At 37.4% G+C, this 22877-nt stretch overlaps 1 protein-coding gene across 10 annotated transcripts in view; it reads right to left on the bottom strand.

The window, feature by feature from the left end:
- The window catches only part of CDC42BPA (CDC42 binding protein kinase alpha), a gene marked incomplete at its 3' end in the record, with an annotated part of 184112 nt that overhangs the window by 97599 nt on the left and 63636 nt on the right, over positions 1 to 22877 (bottom strand). For all 10 annotated transcript variants that reach the window (XM_082303113.1, XM_082303112.1, XM_082303111.1 and 7 more), the window contains exons 4-6: positions 20888 to 20971; positions 16480 to 16575; positions 11863 to 12011 (exon numbers count right to left, since the gene is read on the bottom strand). In XM_082303113.1, the coding sequence (XP_082159239.1) occupies positions 11863 to 12011; positions 16480 to 16575; positions 20888 to 20971 (329 nt within the window). The remainder of the gene's footprint in view (positions 1 to 11862; positions 12012 to 16479; positions 16576 to 20887; positions 20972 to 22877) is intronic.

Here is a 22877-nt window from a genome sequence, read left to right on the forward strand (position 1 = left end):
CATAACTCCTATCTCCCCAGGGAAATTGCACTGAGCAGCTTCTGTGTTTGTGTTTCTAATGATGCTGGCATAATTCTTGATGACAGCCTCTTTTTTTTTTAAATGTATCATAGACTGTAAAGGTCAAACATCATAACTTAGTAGAAATCAGTTTTCTTTCATTGGAATTAGATCTGTGAGCAGGGATGCAAAGGCCTGGTTTGGAATCAGATACCACACCACACAAATATTGCATTACTTTCCACAACATCCTCAGAACTCAGATTCCGATTTTTTGGCAAGAGACAAGTTAATCCCTCTTAGAATATTCAATTGGTTTTACATTTCAGCATTCACAAGTCTCCTAAGCATTTGACTGTCAAAAGCAACCATGACATTAGTAATACAGACTCTCAGACAAGTATTTTCCAAAAACTATGGTTTTAAAGAAACCAGGTAAGCAAAGGCTGACTCAGTGTTTAAGTAGGAGTTTTGACTTGACAGTAATTTCTTTTTGAGTTCATTGACAAGTACTGTCACTGTAAATCATAATTCTGTTACTTAAATTTTCTACCATTTTTGGGATTTTACATTCTTTAAAGGAATACCAGCTTTGTGATACAGATGAGTAGGAAGAGAATGCTATTCGGAGCTGTTGCAATTAATCAGGCAGAAAACACGTGGACTATACTGACACTAAACAACTTTCACTTCCTTAAACATAATGTGTAATACTTAGAATGATTATGAGGAATACCACATTATACCATGCAAGCACTGGGAGCAAAATCTGAATTCCTTTGTTTGCACAATGCATCAGGATCAGGTAATGTTTGCCACAGTATTGTGGATTGAGACACAATTCCATATTAAAATATTTTTAATTTTTCTCACATGAGAGAAAGTGCCATGGAAAGAAAAAATGACAGTACTAGGAAAGGTATTGATAATAAACTGACTGAAGGAGAGATGACTGCATAGTGCTGAAAGAGGTAATAAAATCAGAGGGACATTATTAGTGCTGATCCTCTGGGATCACTTTTGAAACTGATTTAACATTTTAGCTTTAAAACTTGGCACAAAAGTAAATGCATGCTCATAAAAGTGTAGCTATCACAAAGCTGAAAAGCAGCAGTAACAGCAGGGAAGACTGGAATATCACACATGCAGAAATTACTAAACTGAAGACTATAATAATAGAAATCAGATTACACTTAACAGTGTGTAAAATGTAAATACCTTCCTGGTAAGTTTAACAGCAGAAACTTCTCTTATACACCAAGAGCTTATCAACTGTAAGTGATAGGGAAGGAACTGAGTACACCAAATTATTATTTTACATCTGCACCTTTACAGTGTGATGGAACCATGGCTCTTGGTTTCACTGGGAGGAATATTCTAGCAGAGTGAGAAATACTGCAGCTAGAACACAAGTTCTTTCCAAAATATCATCTCATATAATATTTACAATTCTTGACATTAAAGTTTTATCAAGTTGTCTGACAACTCTAAGATTAAACAACAACTTGACGACTGACCATACTCAACACTCGCATGAAACACTACTTCAAAAGTTCTTATCTGTAAAAGAAATTCTTAAAATTTTAACTTAAATATAAAGAAACTCCACTCAGGCTACCAAATATGCCAAAATGTAACTGTAGCTCCAGTAGTATGAAACAAACCAAAACCATGTGGTACAGAAATTTAGCTCTTTTTCATCATTACTAAATTCTTTAAAGTTAGATGCACACATAAAGAAATGTTATATTCTCCTGTTCTTCTTTCTATTTTGCAACACTGTCCCCTGATCATAACCAGTCTTTGAAATACAGCACATGTGGATTTCTTATTTTACCTTATTTATTGTAGTTCCCAAACCTAACTTGCCTTTTTGGAAGTATTTCTAATCTTAGAGTTCCACTTACTCTCAGCTGTAGCTTGGCTGTTACTACACCTACAATGTCAGAGACAAAATTAACCTGAACTCAAACTCCACAGTTCTACTGCTCTGCCATAAAATTCAAAATATGCCCACCACATGAAATTACATACTGTGTTTATTTTTCACAATGCCTGTGCTCCGCTTTCTTCACCCATTAAATGAGGATATGATAAGCTATCTTCTAATTCCCAGAGTGTGTGAAGCTCCAATATACCTAAATGGGATGCCCAGTTGACCCTATTCACCACCTCATTGTCAAGAATTACTGTGAGACAACTTTCATCTCTTGCTTCTTTGGTTTTGCAAAGCTTTATAAAGCTCTCATGGCTTCTGCTTATCACTGTGTCCATGTGGCCCTCTGTAAAGTCACCTCTTTTCAGTCACTGAGCCAGCCCTGCACATGCAGCTGCAGCTGCACAAAGATTTTGGTGTACCAGATTAATCAGTATGGAAGCAGTTCTGGTAACAGTTCATCTTTTGTTAATTAAAAACATTGCTGCCTATAGACAAGGAAGCATATTAAAAATGAAGTGTGCTTGTATAAATACAACGTAACAAAATATTTATATGCAAAATTAGCTTTAAGTCAGCTTATGATAGCTCTGGCATCTGAGGAAGATTGTAAGAATATGCTTCTTTTAGAAGATTACTCCCCTTTCATCCTTTAACATAGGAATATTTTAAAATTTTTTAAAGCAACTCTTAAGAAAAAAACAATAGCTCAATTAATAGATAAGCCTTTATGTTTAAATCACAGCAAAAAGACTTATAATTTGGGGGAAAGAGTATTAAAAGAATACATTAATGCTTGCAACACAGAAATCAAGGAAAAGAATAAAAGTACGTCCTAAAATCTCTCATCCCATAAGGCATTCAGAATATGTTTGGGCAGGTCCAGCCTGTAATATAATCTTTATTCCAACCAAAAGGCAAGGAAACGTGCAGGAATAAGCCAGACTAAGCTTGAAGCATATGTCTACAGTTCTCCACCATATCGTGCAGCAACAGACATATGACATAAATAGTGCAGTATGTGTTTTTTGCTTTTGTTGTTGTTAGAAAACAAACAAACCATATTGACAAGCATGATCCAAATATAATAAGCACTGTGACTTTGGCATAAAACCCCTGACAGCAACAGACTAAGGAAGGAACTGTAGCCAGAGGCTACAAAGGAAGAAATGCATTTGGTCTAAACGTATCCCAGTATATGCAGTACTTGCAGTAGCTTGGCAGAAAAACATCTCAGAAATTTAAAAATAATTAGAAAAATAGTCTATACTGTTTGCTGAAACACACTAAAATTACACTCATTAAGAATGAAGTGTTATTGGAAAAGCCTTTATATTCAATTTGCATATGTAAAAAACCTTTTTCTTTAGACACAAAGCACAAGGCACAATGCTTACTTAAAAACAAAAAAAAGCAAATATATATTTTAAAAAATACCTTGGAAAGGAACTTAAGGCCTGAATTTTCAGCTCTTAAACTTAAGCCAAATTCTAAAGGAGCTGTACTTACATAAAAGTACATTCCTTTCTGTGCTAAAAGTTCAATTTCCTATATGAAGAAGACATAACTTTGCTACTATTGTATCAGATCAGATTTTAGTCCCTCCTCCCCTTTTTTCCCTTCTCCTCTAAGCCAGTGTTTTCTCTTTGTACCTTTCTAATGCCCTTTTCCAGGGCTTCACACACTGTATCTGATTAAGAATTACTGAGTTACAGTGGCAGCAATATCACTGCTTCCTGCTGCACAAGGAAATGCTAAAGGCTGCCCCCCCAAATAGCTAATAAAGAAAAACTGAACAGCACAAACATCACGGCACCTGAGTCAATAAAGATTTTAATACAACTTTTCAGATAAAGCTCCACAAGGTCTTGCTTCCCTGACCCCAACCACAGAACCTTCCACAACTGAACCAAGCCTGACCTTATGCAAGCATCTGCTTGGTAAGCAGTATTCTAATTCGCAGGATGTTAAGGGACCTATTTTTTTCTCATTTAAGAAGTTAAAAGCCAGCAATATTTTGCTGTTATTAGAAAGGATCACAAGGTAGGCTCCTCTATCAATGCAATGGCAGGTCTTCTGGAAATGCAAGACGGAAATGCTTACTGGAGAACAGCTTCACTGCAGACAAGGTTATTTGGACTGATACCTCCTTAACTGCCCTTTCATGAATCAGATTCTTGCATGGATATCTTATAATAAGATATCTTGCAAGGTTATCTTAATTTACTATGAAAAAAAGGAAGTGGTTGAGGCAACAGCCATTTAGTGGTTGAGGCAACAGCCATTCAACTCAGAAATTCAAACATCAAATTTCTGCTTGTCAGATCTGAAAGTTCAGATACTGAAGACATTTTCACTTCAAATCCACCAAAAATTCACTGGGAAGAATGCTCTAGCAAGAAACCAGGCTTTAAAACACTTCTTATAATACATTCAAGCATCTCAATGTTAGAGTTTTATATGAACACTGCAGGAATTTCTGACTCTAAAGCCAAGTTACTATTGCTTGTTTATGCTATGACAAATCTACATGACACTCAAAGTCAGATGATAATAAATTTGTCCTGTGCAGCTTTTAATCTTATGTAATCAAATAATATAAACTCAATTGTATTTCAAATACTAAAAAGGAAACACAGGGCACATAAATTAGATAGAGGCATTTCAAGGAGGAACTTCAGGAACACACAAGGTATTAATAAATAAAAATTAGAGACACTATGAAAGGAGGTAGGTATGAAATAAATCCTGTGTTCACAATGGGATAGTGAAATAGAAGGTCTGTAGAAGACAAAGCATGAGGCAGATAGCTTCTTTTCCATACAACAAAAAAACTTGAGAATAATGAAGACTCTATCACACAACTGTCATCCTCATTGCTGCCTGCCTCATTCTGAACTTAATAAACAACAACAAAATCACTGAAAGTTAATTACCAACTCTATCTTGGCCACCAAACAAACAGCTAATTACACCCTCAGAACCACAGTCGCTGGGACAAAAAAATCAGAAATAAGGAAAATGTTTTTGCCCTACATTCGGATGTTGAATTTGGATATCAAAGAAAGCGGTAGGAAAAAGTATTCCTAGGTCTGAAACAATCAGAAAAGAATGAGTGTAAAATTATAGTTTAACTCACATGAAACCAGCTTGCAAATGGGAATGTTTTGTCCTCAAAAGAAGTTATTAAATTCTGTAAACACCTCCAACTTCATTAAACATTGAAACAGATCTCATGTCAGAGCTATGACTGTTCTAATGTGGACCTTTCTTCTGCGAACACCAAAGAAGTCAAATCAATCTTTATTCCAGAGGCAGCAGGAGCTCTTGGAATGTTCTGTCACATTTAGTATCCTCTAAGTGTTGCTTTAAACATTATTACTTGGAAGGGAAGACCACAGGTTTTCTATAGAAACCTTTAGGCATTAATAATTTTCCCGTTAAGAGTTAAAAAGGACCCTTTCCAATCCAATTCTATTTCTAGTCTATCTCTTTCATTTTCACTTTTAGGAGGGTTTAAACACTGCTGTTTTATGACAACCACAACGAGTTCCTACCTAAGGGGGACTACATGCCATCTGGCAGAGTGCTCACATCCATCTGCCTTTCAAGAGTCGTACCCAGAAGATGCACAAACCGGCATGGAAAAGTAGAAACTCTTCATCTACACACTCCTCCTTTTCCTGTGAGTCTCCTTTCTAGTGAAGGAGAACTAGTACCAGCTAAAGGACGGGTGGGGACTCAGAAATAAAGCAGGGGTGCACTCCTTGAGTTGCCGGCTTTCCTCAGCTGACAGTAATCACCAACTCTCCTTTGTTAGGAGGTCAGTGTCAAACATTAAAGGGGAAGGTTTTACTGTAAGCTGAGGGTATCATACATTTATGATACTCCAACTGTTTCTCATGCCCCTTTTTCTTTAAAATCACAGCGCCGGATATCCCAAGCACCACTCAAGGGATGTAGGGGAGAAACAGGCACAATGTAATGAACAAAGATTTTATTGGGAAGACCAGCTTAAAGCAACTTCCTACTATTCTCCTCCTCCGTAAGATTGAAGAATTGACCCAGGTTAGTTAAAATGTAAAGTTACTTCTCACTTGGCCTGGTGTCCTTGTTCAGTTCCCTGCACAGTGCCACAAACATCTGTTTCAGCAGAGAAGAAGGAATGCCTGGAGCTTGGGTAGAGGGGAACAATGGGAGGAAAAAGGTCCAAAGATGCATTTGTAAAGGCACCTCTGCTGAAAGGACCACTCAAGGCTACTGTCGCTTAAGGGGCTGGATTTAGGGTTTTTAAGCTCTTTCTGCTCGAATAACACAGAATATAAATATAGATCCATACCAGCTCAGTCACCCACTATAAAGCTTTCACTCAAATTAACACTCCCACTAGACACTCTGAGAAACCATTTGCCTTCTCCATGATGTACAGCCAGTATGATCCACTAGCTCTTGGCACTCCAAGCATCTGTGGGCCTTTTATTTCAAAATACTTCTAGGTCATGGCAGGCTCCTTTGGAAATCCTACCAATGAATTGTAGTCAAAGAGCATTAACCTCATCCAGTCCTCAGCACAGGTCAGGTGCCACCCCGAGGGCACACTATGAGAGCAGCTGCCAGCATTTGTACCATACAGGGTCACAGGGCAGAATGAAGGCCCAGATAACCTTTGTATCCAGCCCCTCCTCAGTGGAAAAATGGAGCGGAAACAACTCACAGAGCTCTCCTACCTCTGTCACAGAATACCTTGTAAGGAAGCATTGGCTTACCAAACACTCACTAAAATAACTTTCTGTCCTGCAGTTCTCCATGTAAAACTAAACCATGCCACATTTCAAAGCAATACATTTTCAGCAACTATCAAAATAATCTTATGTTATTTTTTTCCTTATATTTCTAGCCCTGTTTCCTTCACTCTCAGCACTTTGTAAGGACATCTTCATGTGTGTATTCCACATTATGTCTGTTGCAAAGTTTGGTAAACATTTAAAATACGATGTTGCTTTCTTTCAAACCCACAATGAGGGCTCACTTTACCAAAGGCCAGAGCACTTGGCTCATCCTTGTGCCAACTCAACTCAGACACACCGTGCAATGCAGCTAAATCCCAAGATGGGCCTTCCACCCCTACATTTTCCACTTAAGCAAATTAATGATCAGTAAAGATGGGATACACCCAGAAGACAGAAAACCACTTATTCAGCAAGTCAAAAATGGATACATTGGCACTGAAACTTATAGTTGAAAGTGAAATGGATCCTGCAAAGTATCCCAGATTTCAGCTGCCTGCTGACAGTAAATATTTCAGGGATGTCCCTAAGATGATTTCTACTGAGGACAAATAGTACCTTCCTGTTAAAAGCAAAGAGGCTGGCTTGATAGGGAATAGCTTTTATGCCTCTAATGGGTTTATTCCCTTATGTTCAGTATTTCTCAGAAAGGATGTCACTTCCTCAGAGAATTCTGCCGCTCTACATTTTAAGAATTCAAATGTTCCAGCGAAGCTCAGCTTAAATTTCAGAAGCTGATAGAGAAAATCGAAAGAAAAGGGGAAAAAAAAAAAAAGGTATCTGGTGGTTTAGAATGCTAAAATCCTTCCAACTAAAAGACAGCAGCAACCAGAAATCCAGAAACACACTGATGGAGCTAACTATAATCTCACATTCTTTCTGGAAGTGGGTGTGTTTATGCTTTGCAGGCCTATCTTTTCACATGCAAAAGACAATACCCAAAATGTATGTAACTTAAAGAGTTTGCCCTGTGGTCTTAACTACCCTCCATAAACTTAACCAACAAAAATAGTAATTAACACAGGTGTTTCATCATCTTTCCAAAATATTTTCTTAGTAAGGAGGTAACTAAGGATTGTTTTACCAGTCAATAGAAAGAGATGACTGTTTAATGTGGGTGTGTGCCAATATATGAAAACTATTTAAAATGAGTGTTTTTGCAGTGGTCTGGAGGATCATGAGCCTAAATGTTGAACACTCCCTAGCTGCAAATTGGCTCTGCCCTGAATCACTATGCAACCCTGCACAGAATAAATAAGTGGAGGAAAGAAAGTCAAGATGGAAATGATTTAAGCACATTAACACTTGTAATTCTGTTCTATTCAAGAAGCTGTAATGTCCCAAATTAAATTTAGGACAGAGACAGACTTAGATGCACCCTTACTGAGGGGCTACCTTGGAAGACAGCATACAAGGCAGGGGCACAGACAGTGCAGGGATGTGCAAAACCACCAATGGCACACTGAGTGTGCCCAGGACCAGCTCCTGTCCAGAGGGCATCTTCTGCAACTCTCAGTGGAAATTGCTTCCTGTGGCAGCCAGGCCTTCTCCATTCCTTTTTTACTCTACAGGATTTAGACAAAATTAAGAATTTATATGTTACATAAGACTGAGAGAAAACCTGGTTCACCAATAAAATCATGACGGTGTTGTAGGAAAAACAATTTTCCTGTGTTTGAGGTAACACAACATGCATAAATAAAGTGTAGCTACCTAGCTTAAACTGGTAAGTTTTACTGCAGTCCACACCTGGATATTTGATACTGCATGCAAGTCTAAGCTTTTAACATATGCCATGAGGAATTAAATAACAACACAACCTCGAAAATAAAATAATATTAATGCATGTAGAGACTTTTTTCAGAGGGGGAAAAAAAAGAAAAACAAAAGAAAGGTGCTAAAATTAAAAAAGGACAAATTTATGTTGATTCCTAATAAATAGGAAATCTTACCCTGTATGATACTACAGCTTGCAGAAAACTGGCACAAGATAATATTTAACCTTGGCCTAAAAGCGAGAATCACTTCATTGGTACAAATTTGTAATTGAAAGTATCAGGGTTAGGTATAAGCTTGCCAACCAAGTTGTGCATTTGTGAGAGATACAAATATGTACTTTCTTTCTCATTTTGAACAGTTGCACATATATTTAACTCAGATGAAGTTTCTTTCTAAAGCTAGCCTTGGAGCTGTCAACATCACTTGGTAGTTCCAGTGCTGGTGAATTCATAGCAATGGCAAAAGCTATGATACTAAAGAAAAGACCATTTTGTTTACATTCTGAGCCATCATTTAGCTATCAGGTAAAATACTACAAGATTTGTTCACAGAAATAAATTAGTCAGAAATAAAAATTATCCAAGATTTATTGAATCACATATTTGTTGAAACTAAAAAGAGGATAAAAAACCTGAGAAAACACTAAGAACATCCTAAAAAATGATAGTATTGATGTTATTTTTAGCTAGCAATTTTTCTTTTTCTTAATTTCACAAGGTACCAGGAGACAGCTTAGAAAACACCATGCAATTTATCTGCACAATTTTATTAATATCTAGATTTTTATCTCCTTCCCACTATAAATTCATCCTGCAATCCCACAATGCTAGTGCAGAAATAGCATTCAAATTTGAAACTGAAAACCTGAAATACTGCAATTTAAGTAATGCTGAGGTTGTTTGTATTTGACATTTCAGAACCTTGGCCTATGTACTTTAGGAAAGGAAAGTGTCTTGCATTTGACATCAGAGTGGTTGGCACACAAACAGCCACTGAAATCAGCTTCACTCCCAAACAAAAGTGATTGACAACAAAAAAGTGATTGATGCTAGAAAGACACAAGAGGAGTGACACACTCAGAAGGAAAACAGAAATACCATTTTTAAAAAGTACAAAAAACATTCAGAGAAAACCAGAAAATTATCATCAAAGTACATCACTATGTATGGTTAATGTGAAAATCTATCCTGAAAGAACTGGGGCACTAAGAGGAAACAAAACAAAACAATCTGCTATCTTACTGTGTGAATAGAACCTTGACCAAAATACGCCTAAAGCACGGTTTCTAGTTCAGTAGCAGCAACCCAGATCAAATGCTGATGCACACTGGCTATTCATGTGAAATACCACTACTGCAGCTGCTACATTAATCCAGCTTTTAGCACTATTTCCTTCTTTTTCTCATACATCCTTTGCTGTGTGGAAGGCACTCCCAAAAAAGGATGTGGCCACCATGGTTAAGCCTTCAGGAAAAGAGCATTAATGGCATTTAGATGATGTGTTTTCTTTTCCTTTCTTTTGCTTTACCAGTTGCAAACATCTTAATAAAACTAACAGTGGAACAGGTCTCATTTCAAAGGCTGATCATTTAACATATACTCAAGTGCTCTTTACATTTTTAATCTTGCCAAACATATCTTTATAAACAGGCATTGTATTACAGCAGCACTAATGATAAAATGCCAAAATAGCATTTAGAACTTTATGAACATGTGAAGCTCACTGGCAACGCCACAAATCAAACAACAAAGGACTGAGAATGCATAGGGGCGTTTTTAAAAAGAAAAAAAGAATAAATATGCAAGCCTAATAATTAGCATACTATTTTCAACTGCAATGATACTATTTTCATCCCAAATTTTACACCAGCACCTATTTCATCTTGGGGACACTACTGTTTGAGGATGGAAACATCACATCTGTTGCACATTACTTACCAAGAGTACTGAATTACAAAGATTTTGATCTGTTTGGAGGAAAAGGTAGGAGGAATCTATTCTTCTGAAAAGAGTTACTACTCTATATGCAGATTTACTGGGTAAAAGATCTGGCAACAGTAGATAGTGTCTCACCAATTTACCCACAAACACATCTTAAGAATTAGATCCAAATTAAATTCAAAGCAAAAACCTTTCACACCAGGTCCTAAGCCAAAAAAAAAAAAAAAAAAAAACCAACAACCAAAAAAGGCAGAAATAACACAGTTCAAATCTTCAATACTCAAGGAAAGTACTCTGGGTTTTTCCATGAGACATTATCACAAAGCTCTCTTTAGCAGGTAGACACAGCTCTTTAGCAAAACTAGCAGATGGAAAAATATTCCAGAGGAGTGTTTTGCAATTTAGCACCACCCCACCTACAGCTCTCTCATGACAAGCCAGAATCGCAAACGAAATAAAACACAGCCCACTAACACACCAACAGCAACCACAATACACCTTTTGGACAAAAAAATAATCCTAACCTCCCACCCCTCCCACACAGACACCTTTTTTGCAATGAAGCAGTCAAGTGGGAACAGTAAAAGAAGGCATAGTTAGTACAGACTCTAATTAAGGGCGATGGATGGATGTATCAAATGAGCTCATTCTGCCAGCTTAATGATTCAGCTTAAAGAATGGGAGTTTTCCTCCTGACTTCTGTCAGAGTCGAGTACATCTGTTGAGTGCATTTGAAGATTCTGCCTCTTGTAAGATAATCTTTGCATACAAGAATTACCATGGAGTTCAGCAGAGAATGATACATCAAGGAAAAGATGATGCTTGTTTTGTGGAAAAATCAATCATGGTCTCCAAAAAAGCTAGACACAAATGACTTAATATTTTCCTTTGAACACAGTCTGGTTTTATATATATATACACCAAGGTAAAGATAAGTACCACAATTTAAGTACTTCCATTCATTTAGCTGCCCTCACTTTATTTTAAAGACAATATCCTTAAGTCCAAAAGAAAATGCTGAAAAAAAATTCAAAGCAGATAGTTGTGTGTTTTGAGCTTCAGTATAAATCAAACAGATTAATGAAGAAACAGAATTTGGCCTTTCAATAAACCTGTTCTAAGTTGATCATATTTCACAAACAAACAGGTTTCCAGCTTTGCTTTTATAAATTATTGATCATTAACTCTCAAACACACCAGTGTGCAAGGTTCATGAGGTGCACTCAGAGGTTCATTCATGTCTCTGATGATATGGCACAAGTTTAGCAACAACTCCAATGACCACAACATGTGGGCAGGTTGGTTCTGCTGTGCTTACTGCCACAGAAAGTACTTGTTACCAACTCTAAAAGGAACTAGTTTCATTCTATCAAGTAACTCTCCATAACTCCAACAGGAATTTGGAGCTCAAATTACTTACCTGTGAACATAATGCAACTGATGAACTGAATCGATGGCTATCACCATTTCAGCCAAATAAAAACGAGCCATATCTTCAGGGAGTCTGTCCTCAAACTTGCTGAGCAATGTAAGCAGGTCTCCTCCAACATAGTAATCCATAACCAGGTACTATGCAGTGGGAATGAAAAGAAAACAGAGTGGGGGGGCGAAAAAAATCACAATTTATTGAGTGAATAAGAGACTAAATACTAATTGAAGCATAAAAATTAATTCACTGCAAAAATTATTAAGGACATTAAAAAAACTAAGCAAGATGCTTAGATGCTCTGAAAACAGTAGTCAGTTCAGCTGCAGTTTAACATTTAGCCTTGAATATTTTTCATATTTATACCTCCCCAAACACAGTAAGCCATGACAAAATAGTATCAACTTCATCCAAAGTCCCATCACCAAACATGAAATACTTAGATCCTCTGGATTCCCTTATGAAAACAGTACCCTTTGCTAGCATGCAAAAGGAGTAAAAGATTAAAGCACAGACCTATAAAAATGAAATAAGTGTGTTAATTTGTAATCTCATTTACGTTGCCCTGATTTCCAGACTTTCCCTTTCCTTTTTTCCTACCATCTTCTTTTCCCATTAAACACATCACTTTGGAGAGTTAAGTTTTTAGACTATTCAGATTAAGGCAAAGTCTGAGAGACTTCCAGTGACCCACAGCATAATTTCAGAAATTGTTGACATTACACATGATACAAGACTTTGCAACATAAAATACAACATGTCACCTTCTCTAACTGAAAGGATGGAGAAAAATATTGATTTCTTATGTATTAATGAAACACAAAACTTGCCAGCCATTTAAGTGGGTGCAAAGACTTTAAAGAAATCAGAGCCTTTCTGCACTTTACTGTATTTACAGAATGAAGCAATCTTTTAGTAACATAATTAAAATGGCTGGGAAAAGTGAAACTTCAGTGTGAAACTCAGGATTAATATATTTTAGCTTTGTTTAGTTTGGTTTTAATTATGAAACAGCACCTGAAAGGGCAAATGGGGGAAAGAAAAAAAAAAATCAAGCTAATTATAGCTAACAAACTAATTATAAGCATTCTAATTTTACATGAACTGCTAAGATGTTACTTTCAAACATCATTGTGGAGAGGTCTATTAGAATCACAGAATATCCTGAGCTGGAAGGAAGCCACAATGATCATCAAAGTCCAGCTCGTGGCCCTACACAAGACAGCCCCAAGAATCAAATCACACCCCTGAGAATAAATTTCTACTGAAGTACAGAGTATCTGGAAGTTTTTGCTTAGAGCTCCAGTCTGTTTCTAGGAAGGCACCCTATCTGCATTTGAAGCAGTGACTCTTAACAAGACCATAAATAATAAAAAGTATTGAAGATGTAACAATGTACACCCCAATTTGTTTCTTTAAAATTCTGAAAATGCAACCTAAAGGGACTATTTGCATTACTTCCCCTAAATTGTTTGCCTATCCCATTTTCAGAAAAAGACACTAAAATATGAGGAAAAAAATCTGCAAAATTATACCAGCTCGAGGGAAGATGAGGGGCAGGCAGAAATCTTACACCTGTTTCTTTTCCCTCATATTTTTCATAACAATAAAGGTGATGAACAAAGATTTTTAACAGCTTGAGACATAGTAACTTGGGCATCCTCATTGATTCCAAGTGCATAAAAAAGCACAAAAGGCATTTCCCCAAGATTTTAAATGTGTTGACAGTCAAATTTTCATCTGTTGCTTTGTGACAGGAATAATAAACTTAAATTAAGCTCACAACCCTTACAGAAGATAAATATTGCTCCTACACTCCTTCTGGAACAAGATTGATAGTATTAGTTTCTCGTGTTTTACAGTTTTAGAAAATGCATTAAACCTTTGAAACTTCAGATATTGATTATTAACTGATGCATTGTACAGACATCTCCAAGAGCTGAACTTACTGCTTTGAAAGTATATTGAAAAAAAACCTCCTCAGATTCTCCTAACTGATGTGGGATCTCTGTACTCACTCTTCAGCACTTTTAAAACCTCTGCAACTCAGCTCCTGGATAAACCAAAATAATAGAATTTTGGCTCTTACAGCACAGGATTCTGCACCTCCTCCTATGTTTGCAAGAGCACCATAGTAGCCTAATCACATGGAAACCTTCAACTCCTTGAATAAGCCAACACTTAAACCACAACTCAGGGTATTAAGTTGTGCAAATGAAGTTGAATACATGCATAGGAATGACAGCTGGACCTAAAATCTAAGCTTTAAATAAAAAGTTCTGTCAAATATCCAATGTCAAATATCCATGCCCTTAAAAAAAAGTTTGGGTTTTTTTAAAGCTTTAAAAATACTTTCTAAATATACGCAATCATCCAGATCTATCCAGTATCTCAAATACTTCTCAAAATACTACTGTACAACAGCACCATCCTTCCAAGAGAAAGAAAAGGACAGATTTAAGGAATACTAAATTCTAGTAACTAGTGGAAGCTTAAAACAGGTATTTAATCCTAAATCACAGATTCATTTCATGGAAGGGACCTCTTGAGACCTCATCTGCTCAAGTAGGGTCAGCTAGAAAAGGCTGATGGTGACTGTCTCCAGCTGGGGTTTGAGCATCTCCCAATAAAGAAGGGTTTTCTTGTGTTCTGATGAAACTCCATGTATTTCAGGTTGTGTGCACTGGCTCCTGTCCTCTCACCAGGCACTACAGAGAGGAACCCGGCTCCCTTGTCTTCATTCCCCCCACTGGGTATTTACACACACTGATGATAACCCCCCTCTCAATCCTACATTAATTTGGGCTGAAGAATCCCAGCTCTCGTTACAGGAAGGATGCCCCAGTGTCTCAATCACCTTTCTGCACTCACAGCGGACTTGCTCCAGTATTTCCATCTCTCTTTTGCCCTGGGGAGCTCAGACCTGGACACAACACTTCAGGTGCAGCTGGGGCAGGGCTGAGCAGAGAGGAAGGACCTCCCCTGACCTGTTGGCAACACTTTTCCTTGCAGCCCAGAATACTCCTGGCCTATTTTGCTGCGAGGGTGCAGTGCTGGCTCACGGTTAAGCTTGTTATCCACCAGGACCTCAAGCAAAGCAGCTTTCCAATCACTTGGCCCCCAGCATGTACTGGGTTTGTTTTATTCCACCCCAGGTGCAAGGCACTGCCTTTTTCTTTGCTGAATTTCATGAGATTTCACTCTGTCCAGTTCTCCAGTTTGTTGAGGTCCATCTCAAGGCAAACAACAGTCACTGTTCAACCACATCTACTGCTCAACCTACACAGATTTCTTTTAAAGGCCGCTTCTGTTACACATGATTTTAATAAAAAGCATACAGAGAACTAGTGATGATACAAACTCCCAGTATTACTGATAGTTTGCCCAGCAAGCTGCAAAACTAGCTCCTGTCAGCAGACTATCAAAGATGAACAACAGAACCTGCTCTGTGCTTAGTGAAAACAAGGAAACTGGCAAGAATAAAACAAATTCTAGCAGGCTGTTGTGGAATATATAATATTTTCCTTGAAACGTTGTTAATGATAAGATCGGAATTACACAATACATGAGATTATTTTTACTGTCCACATTAACAAAGCATGAAGCTGGCTGGGAGGTATTTAAGCCAACAGTTAGACTTAGAAATGCAGAGCCCAGTCTTCTGTGCAAACCTACCAAAACCCGTGGATCCCCAAGCATCTGAGCTGGCAGAACAAAGTGCAATATAATGGCAGAAAACACTGCAAGTCTGCAAGAGTTCCATGTGTAGCACTTCATGTATTGGATGGACTGGGAGGAATAAATGACTGTGGCTGTTAGTAGTTTTTTAAAGAAATTATTAGAATTGCTAATGATAGAGAATCCAAAGCACAGGGCAATAAAACCCAAACAATCAAAAGCCATCAATGTGTTGTTGCTTACTTTTTGAGGCGTAAATATTACCAAAACTGTATCACAATCAAAACATTTTTAAGTGGGAAGGATTTTATAGAAAATTGACCACTATTACTCATATTAGCTTCATTTTGCAAGTCATTCAAAATACTCAGAAATTAAATAACATAGAAGAGACACTTTCATCTACAACTACAGCTTCCAACTCTTATTTATGAGCATTTAGTGGCATTCTTCCATGCTGCAATAACATTTTATTGTTTTGAGACAGCTTACTGAGTTTAAGTCCTCAAAATAGTAAGTTGTTTCAAAACAGGGCTACTCCCTATTTCTCTCTGTAAAGCAGTAATCAGCACAGTTAATCATAAAAAACTGAAGTAAGATAGAAAATGCATGTTAGTAAGTCCACTTTTAATGGAATGACAAATTGTACGAAGATTACGCAGATAGACCAGGGTTTATCAACAAATGCAAAGTGGTCTAGAAAACAAAGCTGCCTTCCTGAGGTATTTACAGCAAAACTTTCAAAGTTTTCGACCAGTTTCCACCCTTCAGAATCTCATGCACAAAATCGCAGATCCTCACATGATCTGTATAGTCCAGAATACAAAATTAACAAATAAACTACGTTTCTGTCTCAAACCACAACTAAGACTCTGCATTTCCACCCAGACATATATATATATACACACACATATATATAAAAGCAACACTCACTAAATAGTTTTCATCCTGGAATGCATAATGTAATGTTGTGATCCACTGGTTATCTCCATTCACTAACACGTCTCTCTCTTCTCGAAAACAGGCTGTCTGAAGGGGAGATAAATAATTATAGCTTTTAAGTAAAATATATAAAAAACCATTTAGCAAGCTGACTATGTTTTGACATTATATTCAGGGGAAAAAAATCCAAAATGCCAGTTAAAAAGTCATTTATTACACTATCCACACAAGACAAAATATAAAAAAAAATAGATATGAGAAGAGCCCACCTTCTTCAAATTTAAACAGTTATACCTCTCTGTACTGTTAAGTGAGGCAAAGGGATAAATAAGCTGCTGCTTCCCATTGTCTAAAATGTCAAAATCTTGAAGTATCAATAATGACAGAATAGCAGTGTATGATTAAGAAAAACAATAAATAATGGCATTAGGTAACTGTAACTGCACGAGGAGTCAGAGAGCTGGAATCTGGAGTCTTGTGTCATTGTTTTATCTCATCATGCTGTTGTCCTAGCATTACACTTGAGTTTCCATATAAGCAAGGTTCTTTTCATTTGAAAGTAGCTGCCAATAACTCCATGTAGTCATCATTTGACAATCATTAACCACTTGGGGTTTTCTCCACACCCCTTGCTCAGGAAAAGCTGGGAGAAGTGAATATTGCTCTTGCCAGATATAAGCTGTTGATCAGACATCCCAAGAGGTTTCCTCTCAATATACTGGAAAGAAAAACAAGAGGCAGGAGGTGCCTTCAAATCAAGTGAAACAGAGGAGGAACAAGAACTGCCAACAAATGTTTTAATTGTGAAACACAGGTTTGTACAAGACAAAAGAAGATTAAAAGTGAGGAAAATAACCAAGTGCAAAGCAGCAAGGTATTTAATCCAATGAAGGTCTTGCAACTTGCCCTGAGTAGTGAAAAAAATACCTCAGCAGAAACAACTTTGCAGAATGACAGACAAAAGTGACCAAACAGATGTAAAGCCAAAAAAGAAACTATAGCAAAGAAATCCTATAAACATTTAGAAGGGTGTGAGTTCTGAAGTGAATATCACAAGAAAACAAAAGATATCTAATAACAAAGCCAATGCACAATTTTGTTCAGAAAAAAATATGTAAAAGCGCACAGGAAAGAATAATATTGTATGGGCTCTATTTAGAAGGCAGATGGGGAGTTTGAGAAAAACACAGACCATATTCTATTCCAGCACACTCTGCTCTTCACAAAGATGTTTCATCATTTTGAACCTTGCTCTGTCTCTTCCATTTTTGAGACAGCTAAGTTTAAAGGAAATTCAAGCCTTTGCTTTTTATTTTTTCAGTTTGATTTGCAAATCCAATAGGAAAATACCAGAACTCTGGCATAGCTTTTGATGGCTATGAGATTTGGAAAGTGAAGAACGAAAAGTGAAATATCATTTGAAATTGAGCTATGCACAAGAATACATGCAGCAAAAACAGAGCAGAAAGTAACTCCCTCCTCCAAGCAAATAAACCACCACAAGTCCTTTTTTTGGTGAATACAGTGAGTAAGAACAATGCAGACCAGGAAAAATAAAGATGACATACTTTAATCATTGCACAATGCATGAGATAAATCAGCAAAATTTGAGAAAATAGCAAGACATACTTAAAACAAATACCTTCAAAGGTTATTGAATGAAAAATAGACTTGGGGTAGGAGAATGAGTATGGATCATCTTCAGAAGGAAGAAAAGCTGTTTGATGCTTCAGCTTGATTTTTTTCCTTCCTTCTTAACATATTTCAGAAAGAGATAACTATGAACTCTTGTTTTCACAAGGATAAATAACAGGTAGTTTCTCTACTTGTTATGACACAATTCATAGGATTAGTTACTAGAGAGTTTATATAATTCCACTTGTTTTTGCCATGATTTGACAAAAGACTGCGCATTCCTTGAGCACTCCAGACACCCACCTCCGGGCAGCATGCCTAGAGCTGAAGCTACAGCTACTACCACAGTAGATCACAGCTGAGACAGCAACAGCCAGAGTTGAAGTGGTAAAAAAAAAATCCAACAACAACAAAGAGACAGTAGCAGTGGTTCTTTTAATTAGTAACATCGCTCAATTAAGCTTTCTTAAAATGAAGCCTTTTTTGTGCCATCCATTATTCTAGCATTACACTTCATCTTCTCCAGGCAGTCTCCTTGAACTGTTGGCAAAGACCTCCAGAGGTCATCTGATCCAACTCTCTTGTCATAGGAAAGCCAACTCAGCGCAACGGCTGTATCTCTCCTGTTATCGTGGCCTTCAAGCAGCAAAGAATTTGACCTGCTCTGCTGTTTGGTGCTCCTGTCCTCACAGATCAGAGTCAGCACTTCCTGGGGGTGCTGACTGCTGCCATGCTGCACAATATTTGTCCTGGTCCCTCCTGAGCCTCATCTGGCACCAGCGTGGCACACGTGTAACTCTAAGTGACTGTCAACGCTCAGGGTAACAAGTCTGGGAGTGTAACAGCAAGATGTCACACACTTCCAGGTACTCCTTGTATCAGTAACGTTCCCAGTTCTACATCCCATCTCAACAGGGACAAGTATTTGGAAAACCTATGCTCTGTGTTATACAAAAAAGAACACCGACTTTGCAACCTGTATCGTTTCATCGTAACAAAGTTTTTGCACTCAAGAGTTTGCAGCTGTCAACCTTAATCTGGCATTCTCAAGACTCTCCTGAGTACATACTCCCTTTTTGCTTTTACAAATGACTCCCACTTCCCACACTGTTGATACAGAGATATATGAGCATACAGATCTATCTAAATGCTCGTCTTGTGTTTTTGGACTGCGCGGTTTTCCTGTGTATCTCAGTGTTAGTGCAGCACACTGCTAACAGAGCCCAAATGGGTCATTTTCCCCATCAGTAGTTAAGAAGTGCATTCATGAATGTTTAAAAATGACAGGTTATAGTTGCTGAAGGTCATGCTGTATAATGCATTTTCACTCCAGATGGTTCTCTTTCCACTATATACCCATGGGTTACAAATACATGGAAAAACATAGCTGTAATTCTTTTCAGGCTAACGGTTCAGACTTTCAGAAATTCAGCTGGACCCATGGGAAGAGTATTTTTAATACCTTGCATAGAGAAAAATTTTTGAAACCTATTTATAACTGTATGTTAATGAAAAGGAACAGTTTTCAAACTCACTTTAAAAGGGTACATTTAAAAATAGAGTGGAGCTTTATTCCTGGTCTTTTCTTTTTCACCAAAATAATAAAACTTACAGTAATGACATTTGTCTTGGAGAGAAATACCTCTTTGTATCAAGACTACTGCCAGATTGCTCAGTATTTGAATGATTTCTGGATAAAAAGGAAACACATTGTGTACACCTAACCCCAATCTGCAAGCCATTTATACTTCTTAATGTGATAACATTTTCATTAAAAAAGACAGGATGTGCACACATCAGAAATTGGCTTTAATTTGTCTGAATACATTTTTTTTAAAGTGTGATGGTTTCCCATTGATCTCATTTCCTACCAAGATGTAATTAAAATATAAATGCGGAAATCAAAATAAACTTGGAAGCAGTTGAACAGCAAGGCAGCCTGAGAGCAGCAAAGTTGAGGTCTCAAATAAAACCTATGTATTTATGAGTGTATTTTTAGTATGCACAGATGAAGAATTTCAAAGCAAATTAGAGAGTTAGATACATTTTCCATCTAAAATTAATACACAAGTATTCAGGTGTAGACTGCATTTTATAAGCTTCCTTTCAAAGGAATCCAGGGAAATATATCAAGGACTTCATGAAGAGCAGAGTTGTATAATGAAGGTAGGCAGCTAAGGCAAAAGCAAGGCTGCTAAAAGAGCTGTTCCACCTTTTTCACACACAAAATGGACTCTAGCTTTAATGAGGCACTTTTTTTCCCATATTTTTGCAGATGAACATTTTTAGGAAACATGCACTCAAATTAATTTGAAACTTTTATCTTTCTGATTTTTCAGTCTACTAATTGGGCCTTGACTAAGTTCCACCTACTGATAAACTAATAAGTTTGATGAGCTATGGCTCAGCAATTACCTTTTTATAGCCCAGTAACTACCTTCCATCATGGAAAATACTTGCTACAGACTACATTCCCAACTGGAACAAATGCATTAAAAGATCGCTTGCGTAGTTGGTAATACTTGGGCAATTACAGAAAAGACCTAATGTCAAAAACATCCAGCCCCACATAAGTCAAGATTCCAGGCCATTTTAACCCTTCTGATGAATTGCTTTAAGCTTATGTAATATTAATCTTTTACTGTCAGTAAACAGTGAAGCACCTCCTCCATCCCTCTAATACACACAGAGCCTTGTGGACAGAGAAGTGACAATTCAGTAGAGTAAGAGGGGGCACAATCATGGAAAACATTACTGATCTTACTTCAGCTCTCTTCAGCATCTCCCACTTATTAAGTATCTTCATGGCAAAAACCTTATCTGCATTTTTCAGTTTTACTACTGCAACCTGGAAAAGAGAAATGAAAGATAAATAAGTTACAACACGAAAATGCAGACTGTTTTCATTTTTACGTAACCTTGCAGTTTTGGAGGTTTTTTCCTGAGTGTTCTGGACACATTTTTACTATCAACACAATACTACATCATCAAGAGAGAAACACCACAATGGTAAAGGAAAATTCCAAGCCTATTGTAAGCTTTCGTTCTGTATCACACTTTCCCTATGTATAATTTTTTCTAGGTGACCATGAATGTAAAACTGGTATTTCTCAACATCACACTTCTTGCTCAATCATGCTGTCATGAAACTCTCTGGCCCCATGTTTTATATTCCTGGGCTTCAGTCCTACACACTAATTAAACTCTAGAGCCCTCAAGAAAAGGTAATGGCATAGCAGATTCTAAGTCAAGATAAAATAGTGTCTCTTTGTTTTTAAACACAAATAAAACTGTAGATTTGCCATAAAACAACTTCCACTCTTGTCTGAAATAATGCACTAGATTTTCTTCAAAGATAGTATGACTTCACAGTTTTCCACCTGAAGTTCAACAAGCTCTTCATCATGTCTGTTGTAAGTAGCAGGGAAACAGTAAAATGCACAACTTCTAGAGAAGTAAAACTTAACAAAACAAGCCTGCCCAGCTGCCCCTCCTCCCCTCATAGTTTCTGAAACATTAGATGCCATAGGCCTCTGTAATAATAAATTAACGAAGTTCACTGACACCATCCTTTTCTGAGAATATTAGTTTTGTTTAGCTATAATATAAGCTAACATAGAATATTTTTAGGAAAGAGGGAGGGAAGAAGTTTACACAAACTTGTTTCCATAGTTCAGGCTTCCTTGGGCATGGAAAGCTCAGTGTTTTAACCAGAATGGGTATGGAAGTGCCACGAACTCAAAGCTGCTGATCACGACTAGACCAGCATCATCATCCCAACTATAGAAAAGTTCAACAATCACTGCATTTTAACAGCCATTCTCCAACTATCCTATTCTGTCTCTTCCCTTTCAAAGAAATCTTAAAGCTAAAACAGATAAAAGTTTATTTCTGTGTGCATCTGGTTACAAACCAACATGCTGTCACACGGATTATCATCATCTTCATCCTGCAGGCCAGTGACAAAAAAATACCAAGGTTGATCCCTACATTCCTTTCACCTCTTTCATAATCAGTAAACCAGCAATGTGTGAAGACAGGGATAACAGAAAAAAAAATACAGGATCAGACAGTTTGAAGAAAGTGTCATGCGAACCTCTTTCAACCATCTTCAAATGTGTCATCACCTGCAACAGCTTCACGAAAAGCACAGGTTAAAGGACTGCAATACTCTGATGTCTAAACCAACAAGTATCTCACAGAGTAGCTCTTGCCTAGCTACAGATTCACAGCCCAAGCAGCTGCCACTTCCCACATGGGCATTATCAGCCCTGCTCTTGACACTGCTGCCTTCTGGGGTTGCAGGGGGAGGGAGTGGCTGGGAGATAAAAGGAGGAGATAAGACAGAAAGGTACTACATTTATTTGTTTAAACTAGTTTATGGACTGAAATTTTTAAAGGTTACCTCACATGAGGTTCAAGTTCAGATTTGGAATCCCTCAAGGAACCTTCAGATTTGAAACACAAAAATGGATTATTACTTTAGCCTATAATAATTTTAATTCATAAAGAATGTGTGCTCTGCTGTACACAGTAACCCAAGACTGAGAATCACAATTTTTTTTTTTTAGGGAAAGATGAATCCTCTGCAGTGATACATAGCCCAGAGCATGGATTTGATCTTGATTATCCTTTTGCTTTACTAGCTAAATCTAAGTTAGAAGCTCTGGCAAGCCATTATCTGTATCAACTTCTAGTGAGAAATGGCAGGAGGAGAAAGCCTTGACATTGCACCACAGCGTTCAAACTGTAAC

The sequence above is a fragment of the Coloeus monedula genome (genome assembly GCF_965178545.1).
Source record: "Coloeus monedula genome assembly, chromosome: 2".
NCBI classification, from domain to species: domain Eukaryota; kingdom Metazoa; phylum Chordata; class Aves; order Passeriformes; family Corvidae; genus Coloeus; species Coloeus monedula.